We start from the raw sequence: 8,802 nt of genomic DNA, 5'->3' as shown, positions 1-8,802 counted from the left end.
AACGCGTTCGCAGCGATGATGAAGTGCGAAGCGATAAATCTACGTGTATACATTTGGAAATCGATCAACCGCGGGGAAGATTTCTCGCATTCAGCCTCCTCTACCTTATATATACCTCGGCATGTGCGTGTGAATTTCAAAGAAAGCGGCTGTTATTGCAAGCGATGCGGCTGCGGCATCTGTAGCAATAAATATAGTCTGCCGGGCGACACGCGCGATCGATAACATTTTTAAGAAAAACGAATTTTTTACGAAATGAACGGAAATATAGCTGACCTGTGTTTTCACAATTGCGACATAGAGTATAAAATGGGCGAATTATTTGTTGCAATCGTCAGTATTCCACGAAGCATGAAGATTGTTGTTATTCTGCTGGCGGTCGCCGTGCCGTTGGCAGTCGCCTTTCCCAGCGGTCTCGACATCCTGGGCTTGGGCGATTTACTCGGCGGCGGCAAGCATAAGTCACTGGTACGTTTCAATTGCCATTTATAACGAACAACGCGTAATACAACAAAAAACACGACCCGCCGGAAACCCCGTGTTATCCGTGTCTCACGGATAGTGCGTCGCGTCCCTGAATAATCGGCAAGAATCAAACGCTAATCGTTGTAACAAACACCACTCTGTAGATATCGCTGGATCTAGGAATCCTGGGGGGGGACAAAAAGTCAAAAGGATGCCATGATTGCCGCGACGGTAAGCGAAAGAGTGATCTCGCGACGCGATCCGTCAATATTTCGACACGCGATGCGACAATATCTCATGTTTTCTCGATAAGGCGCTGGCGGAGGAGGTGGCGGTTCCGGGAGCGGAAATGGAGGCGGCGGTACCGGAAGCGGTGGCGGATGGGGCGACGGTACGGGGGGCGGCGATGGAGGAGGCGACGGTACGGGAGGCGGCGGTGGAGGAGGCAGTGGAACGGGCGATGGGGAAGGCGACGGTACGGCAGGCGGCACTGGAGGTGGAAAAGACTGCGCTACCGGAAGCGGCAATGGAGGAGACGGCGGTGGAGGAGGAAGCGGCGGCGGGGAAGGCGACGGTACGGGAGGTGGCGGTGGAAAAGACGACGGTACCGGGGTCGACGACGGAGAAGGTGCGGGAGGCGGCAGCGGGGAAGAGGACGGTACGGGAGACGGTAGTGACGGGGGTGGCGAGGATACGGGGAATGACGGCTCGGGTTCAAAAAGTTCGGGGACTGCGATGAGTAGCGCGGTAGCGAACGCGGCTGCCACTGCTGTTTCCAAGGGTAAACGAAAAGGGAGCACCGTCGTGGCGGCGACTGCGAAGGCGGCTTCTGCCGCAGTTGCTAAGGGTAAAGGAAAAGGTAAAGGGATGGGAAACTCCGTAGCGAAAACGTCCGCGGACGCGGTTTCCACGGCGGTCGGCAAAGGTAAAGAAAAGGGGAGCTCCGGCGCGAAAGCGTCCGCAAAGGCGGCTTCCGCCGCAGTTGCTAAGGGTAAAGGAAAAGTTCAAGAAAACGAAAGCTCCGTCGCGGAAGCGTCTGCAGATGCGGTTTCCACGGCGGTCGACAAAGGTAAAGAAAAGGGAAGCTCCGTCGCGAAAGCGTCCGCAAAAGCGGCTTCCGCCGCTGTTGCTAAGGGTAAAGGAAAAGTTCAAGAAAAGGAAAGCTCCGCCGCGGAAGCGTCTGCAGACGCGGTTTCCACGGCTGTCGGCAAAGGTAAAGAAAAGGGAGGCTCCGTCGCGGCAACGGCCGCAGCCGCGGCTTCCGCTGCTGTCGGCAAAGGTAAAGAAAAGGGAAGCTCCGTCGCGGCAACGGCCGCAAGCGCGGCTTCCGCTGCTGTCGGCAAAGGTAAAGAAAAGGGAAGCTCCGTCGCGGCAACGGCCGCAAGCGCGGCTTCCGCTGCTGTCGGCAAAGGCAAAGAGAAGGGAAGCTCCGTCGCGGCAACGGCCGCAAGCGCGGTGGCAGCGGCAACGTCGGACGGTAATAAGAAATCCGGTAGCGACGACGACGATGGCGACGACGACAACGGAAACGGGCGATCCGAGTCGTCGGCGAACGCCGAGGCCGCGGCGGAATCTAAAGGCGACGAGGGGAACGCCGACGCGTCGGCGGCCGCAAAATCGTCAGCGAAATCGCAAAAGAAAGAGAAAGAATCGGACGATTCAGCGGAGGACGGCAATTCGGACGACGAAGAGTCTAAGAAAGCCGGGAAAGAGAAATCGAACGCGACGGCAGACGCGAGCGCGTCGGCGAACTCAGCGAGCGACGGCAAAGATTCGTCGGACGCGTCGGCCAACGCCAAGGCGTCCGCGGATTCCTCCGGCAAATCCGCAAAGAGCTCGGCAAAGGCCAGCGCGAAGGCGAAGTCCGGAAGCAAGAAGGGCGCAAAGAGCGAAGCCGCGGCGAGCGCGAAATCCTCCGCGTCGACGGACGGCGATGGCGAGGCGAAAGTGAGCGCGGATGCCGCGGCATCCGCGGCGGCGGACGCGAGTTAAAGTCAGTGCTTGCAAGTCGCAAGTAGATACGATAACATTGATGAGATAATGACGTTGTGTTTTTCCGGCATATATATATATATATATATTTTCCCTTATATATCAATATATTTATTATATGCAATATCATTATATAATACACGGAACTGTAATAACAGGGACTACAATGGGGAGGATTTACCCTGATTACGTACGACAGGTTATATATATATATATATATATATATATATATATATTTCTAAACGTGGTGCGTATATTTAACGCATTGGTTTTCGATCTAACTTCGCATGTGTGAGGTTTACGTTAAACAATGGCAATTTGACGTATCTCGCCCGTATTCCGTGATAATTGCAATAAATTGACGAAATGGCACTTGAAAATGAGACTTGAAACACCATTTGTACGATAATAAACTTCCACACGACATTTCTCTCGTCAACAACGCGCAACTGTGTATAAGTTAGACTTAATTTGTTTTGTAAATTATTTATTTAAAATATATATTTACTAATACCGCACGATATGTCACGACGACATACGGAACGGATGATATTTTCACCGATTATTTATTACTGACTTTGACATATCGGATGTTATATATGTGATTAATACATGAACAAATTTTACAAGTGGGAGACGCGCCAATTATATATTGCTTTTGACAATGTTTTTACTGTTGTTCAAATATGCATGCAATGACATAATGCACGACATTTACGTTGAAAATAAATGCCACACCCATATGTGATCGATGATAAATTCACGCGCAGTGTTTGCCTTAGACGACTTCAGATTCATCTAGATGAGGATGAGACGAAAATCCGAAAAATTCATCTGAGGTGAAGATGATTTTGCTTTTGATTTATCTAAATGAAAGATTAAATGAGTAGCGCTACTTATCTAGATAATTTTCTAGATGGTATTGCTTTCATGAGGAACTTTATAAAAATTGATAATCAAAATTACGCAGACCGCAAAATTGCACAACGGTTAAGTTTTCGTCAATATAATCGCTTTAAATTTAAGGGTCTAACAAGAAAGGCCAATAATCATTGACTGCTCATTCACAGTCGACAGTTTGATACAGGCTTAAAATGGGTTGATCAATTGAAGCAAATGATCTGTTCTTTTTAGTTGCATCAGTTCAGCAATGCGGCTGAAAAGAACAGACCAAGGAGACAAAACCGAAATTTGTTGATACGTTGAAATCTAATCTCCAATCCCTAGTCTGATACGGACTTAACGCATATGTCCATATTATTTCATTCATTTGATCGATTCATTTCAGATAATTTTTAGATGAGATAATATGTCCATTTCTTTATCTAAGATGAAGATGAATATATTTTGTATTTCTTCCGTCTAGAGTTCCGTCTAAAACTAAAGACGATCTATTTGTTTACCTGGATGATTATTTACATAATTTTATTTAGATTATCTTACAAATTTCATTAACTTTATCCGGATTATCTTAGAAATTTATCTAGATTATTTAGATAATTTGATCTAGATTTACCGGCAAACACTGTATATACGTGTATATTAATGTTTCTCCGAAATGTTTCATTCATATTCGAAAGATACGCGAAAATCGAATCGTGATATTGCATTTCGCGTGTCGCGTCGTGGATCGCATTATTAACAAAATAATCCGCGTCGTTGCGATAATACGTTAGCAAATTACCCCAAGTTCTGAGAGCAAATTCTAGGCTTACAGCCGGATCGGCAGGTAAGGTAATGGCGTTATACTGAGTTTACTCTCCTACTTTAGAGTTCTGTAATTCGCAATTGAGACATTGGAGCAGCTAGCTTATTCCCTAAAGTGCCGGTACCTCATCTACTTGGTATACCAAGTTTACTCTTGTACTTTGGAAATCCATGAATTTGTGATACGGTCAATGGAACAGTGTCTCGCGCACACCGCACGAGAAGCCAAGATTATTACCGTGGCTTTCCTGTAAAAAAATATGCGACGTGAATGCCGAATACGCTGACATTGTTTCCTTCGAGGAGCGACGTTGCTCCTGAAAATCGAGAAACTCGGCCGAAATCGCAAGACCTGTTTTTCACAATTCGGTATTTTGCAAACACAGATGACAGCTCTTTAAAATCACAACTGAGCGAAAGATATTCGGATTTGATATACTTCTTATACATAGAAATGGAGGAGGCTAAAGGCACCGAATTAATGCATACATCTAATATACAGGGTGTTTCATTTTAACGGAAACAGTGAAACATCTTGCAAACGAAACAATTGGCGAAAAAAAAAAATAGTTCAGACAAAAGTTGCGGAGTTTGGAGGAGACCTTGGTCTTCAATTACCGATTACACGACGAAGTTAAAGTCGCCAACTTACGTCCCACTCCAAACTCGGTAACTTTTGTCCGAGCCATTTTTTCATCAATTTTGAGTTCACGCTTTGCTTTCAAGATATTCCACTGTTTCTATTAAAACGGGACACCCTGTACAAGATATTTTGACGACGCTAAACTTAAATTTCCACGATTCCGAAATACTTCAAGAATTCTGAAAACGTCCTTTTCACCGTAAGAATTTCAGACAAAATTATACCGGGACGCCGACCGAACCAGAAGAGCTTTTTCGACCACCTGTGATGTTATTGTCAAGATTCACCGGCAATAGTTGCCAAATACTTGGGGCGAAAGTGTCAAACTATTTGGTAATTATTACTAAATTATGTGGCATTATTTACTCAATAATTTCAATTCAACTCAATGAAAAATTCTGAATTACTCATTTCAATTACTAATCATCACCAAATGTTAACCATCACTCGGCACTAATTAACGAACATTGTACCGAAACAACCGAATGCATTTGTCAACTACAACCAAGCGTTTTTCTTTACAGTATAAAACCGTAGCTTTCGAAGTCCCGTTAATAATGAAGCTTTGCTAAACAGAGAAAGCTGCTAACAGCCCGCGGTAACACAACTTCCGTCTGGATGCAGGCGGGATGTCGCTGCCGGAGTTGCTCGACGATGTTTCGATTTATATGCAGTCTGCTGGGCGAATGAACCCGATTCGCCCGCATTGAATCGGGACGAAGGAACGACAGAGGGAGAGAGAGAAAGAGAAAAAGAAAGAGAGAGAGGAGACAACGGGCAGGTAACCGGTGGAGGACGGAGGAGGAAGAAGCGGAAGTTTTCTGACGAGCCGCGTCGCGAGGCACAATGCTATTATAATACTTGGGCCCGTCCGATATATTCCAGCGATACTTCCGAAAGCTTGCGATACGCGCGTTCGCAGGTAAACTCGATATCGCTGACAGTCCTTCTGTCTCGGCGCGCGTCGCTGTTCGCGGTGTGAAAAAGCGACGGCGCCGAATCGTATCTCCTTCCTTCCTCGCTGGCCCCTCGTGCGTGACAGGAGAGTACGGCGAACAGGGTAACATGGCAACTGGAGAAGCTTCCCCGCGGACAGACGCATCGGACAGGTACTCTCTCTCTCTCTCTCTCTCTTTCTTTCGCTCGCGCGCGTTCTCTTTCGATGCGACCGCTTTACTAAAACGAGGCTCATTCAACGAACGTCCGCTTTCAGAGCAACGTCATCGTGATGCGAGGAACTTAATGAAACGGCCGGTCAATGCATCCGCATGTTACCGGTCGGGCTGATTGTTATTTTAATAGAACGTTACCGCGAAACACCGTGATTCCAATACGGAGCGTGCGTGAACGCGGAGAGCTGAAAATTTCGCTGTCGGAAATTGGAACGATCGCGAATCCCTCAGCTGGAAGCTCTTCTTCCACGTTTCTCACACGCGTCCAGCCGTTTCGCGTCATTTGCGCGCGATCGGCCGTGTTGACTCAGCGCGTTGTAATTTAACATATTGATTGAAATCGATCTGACGGTTCGAATGATCGTTTTTTCGTCAGTTTCAGGCCAACTTCTTCGTTACTTCCGAAATTGTTCATTTAGCGGCATTTTCAAACCTCGCCGGCGAAATACCAACTTCCTACTGCCAAGCTTACGTCCTATTGGCCACATAGAATTATATATATAAAGTATATAAACATATATATAAATTATATATGTATACATGAGCCGTTTATTTTGAAAGTGACCTAAGTCCATTTATATTTAAATTGAGATATTTAAGAGTTTGCGTTTCAATAAAATTAAAAATATACGTATAGGATACCAATGTGTCACACTGCTTAAGTGTATCTAAGAGAGTCAAATTTACAATTGCTACTAAAATAATAGCAATTATTAAGTGAATAATACGTGTTCTCTTACCACAAATGGAGTTAGCCACTTTCAAAATTAACAACTAGATTTGTTATAAAATTTGAAAGAGCCCAAGTCCATTCGACATAATTTAAAATGCTTCAAATTGAAAATACAATATTCAATTTATTTTATATTTCTTTACAATACTTCAAAAACACAATTTATGCAATTCAGGAAATCTTCTAACTATATAAATTACATAACAATTTACTGCTCATCTACATTTTGTGTATGTGAGAAGGATTTGAAGAAGTCATGGTGATATATATCGTAGTAAATCTATTATGTCCTTGTATTTCGCTGTTGTAATTCGTCTTATATTTTTATAAAGCGGTGTCAATACAATATTTTCAAATTTCCTTGGTCTACTCCGACGTGGTAATAAATCCAAGACTTTAAACTCTGCATTCTCATCCATTGACATCTTATAGAAAATTTTATATGGTTCATTTCTCAAAAAACGCATTCAGCATATTTTTAACCAATTTATTGTTTCTCCGTTAGAATTCTTCACCCTTTTAAAAGCTACGTCCTTCAAAAATCTTGTTGATATGAAATCCTCTTGTTTCACTTCATTTAGAATAAAGTTATTACCTTTCCGGCACTTTTTGATAACATTATAATAAACTTGAGGGACAAACAGTAAATTATTTTTCTTTAATGACATTTCTACGACGCACTTTCGGACATTATCAATAATGGATTGGACTTAGGCTACTTTCGAAGTAACGTTTTTAATTATTGAAATAACTGCGAAAATTTATGTGTCAAAAATTATCGTATACTCTGAATATACTCAACTGCAAAATGTTGTTTATGACAGCTAACTTCAAGTTGTACACGTTACAACAGTCTTAGGCCACTTTTAAAATAAATGGCTCATATATAAATGATATATGTATATATTATATAAATATATATATAAATTATATATATACAGAGTGTCCGAACTTCCTCGCACTATTAGCTTTCCGTGTTATCACGGAGTCTTCGGCTATCCTGACGCAACGATCGGCCAATAATACGTGCCATAACGAGGACGTGCTTTTTTCCCCTCGATGCTTTCCATCAGGCGTCGATTGGTTTAAATCACGATACGCGACTCGCTAACGTGCGCGGTCATCGCCGGCGGTCCGGCAAATTACAGACTTCGTTTAGAATCTCCGTTATCTCGACACCTCATCTCCGCCGCGGGAATTATAAAAACAATTCAGATTTATACCTCACCGGCTTATCACCGGCCGGAGAAAGTTATCTCTACGTGCGCGCGGCACGAGCGCCGGCTCCGTTACCTCCGTTGCGCCGATAAATCTCGAGGCGAGGAATGGTTTTGTTTCCACTAAAGATTACGAACGCTCGATAAAAAGTCATCGGCACGGGGGAGGGGGGGGGGGNGGGGGGGGGGGGGGGGGCCTTGATTACCGTGAGAATGAAATTGCGCGCAGTCGCTCCGCCTGTCCCAACACACATTCACGATTCTCCACTGAACTATGTATTGAGGACGGGGTTTGCTTTAGATCACTTCAGATTCATCTGGAAGATGAGGTGAAAATCCGAAAAATTCGCTCAGGTGATGATTCTGCTCTTGATTTATCCAGATGAAAGATATGATGAGTAGCTCTACTTATCTAGGGAATTTTTCAGATGATATTGTTTTCGTGAGAGACTCTATAAGAATTTATAATAAAAATTCGACATCGAAATCGAATCGAGTCGAAATGGAAAAGTGAATTCAGAATATGGATGATAACATCATTTCAGGCCATTTTTAGATGAGACAACATGTTTTTTTACTCTAAGATGAAGATGAATATATTTGGTATTTCTCCCATCCAAATAAATCCAAGTAAAAATGATCTATTTATTCGTTTAGATGATTATTTAGATAATTTTATCTAGATACCGGCAAACACCGATTGAGGATAATGCTGTGACAGTGATTGAAATCACGTTGAAGAAGAAGGAAAGTTATACACGGCGGATCTTGTCCATCGATTGGAAGAAATGAAGAAGCCAAAGATAGCACGCTATCGCGGGAGAATTCGTCCCTTCGTCGCATTCAGCGTTCTTGATTTCGCTGTTTGCCTTC

At 44.0% G+C, this 8,802-nt stretch overlaps 1 protein-coding gene across 1 annotated transcript; it reads left to right on the top strand.

The window, feature by feature from the left end:
* The first annotated feature begins 1,200 nt into the window (after positions 1 to 1,200).
* LOC106751640 (AF4/FMR2 family member 4-like) lies at positions 1,201 to 2,457 on the top strand. Its single transcript, XM_014632604.1, has one exon. It carries the CDS (start codon positions 1,201 to 1,203, stop codon positions 2,455 to 2,457), a length of 1,257 nt encoding a protein of 418 aa, XP_014488090.1.
* Positions 2,458 to 8,802: the final 6,345 nt, after the last annotated feature.

This window comes from Dinoponera quadriceps, unplaced genomic scaffold (genome assembly GCF_001313825.1).
Source record: "Dinoponera quadriceps isolate SergipeBrazil2010 unplaced genomic scaffold, ASM131382v1 scaffold115, whole genome shotgun sequence".
Taxonomy (NCBI): Eukaryota; Metazoa; Arthropoda; class Insecta; order Hymenoptera; family Formicidae; genus Dinoponera; species Dinoponera quadriceps.
Note: the sequence above shows the minus strand (reverse complement) of the source record. Positions and strands in the feature narration are given on the sequence as shown.

What these genes read in the sequence shown, in the direction of transcription:
- LOC106751640 (XM_014632604.1), top strand. Translation starts at nt 1,201, where the DNA reads ATGAGTAGCGCGGTAGCGAACGCGGCTGCCACTGCTGTTTCCAAGGGT.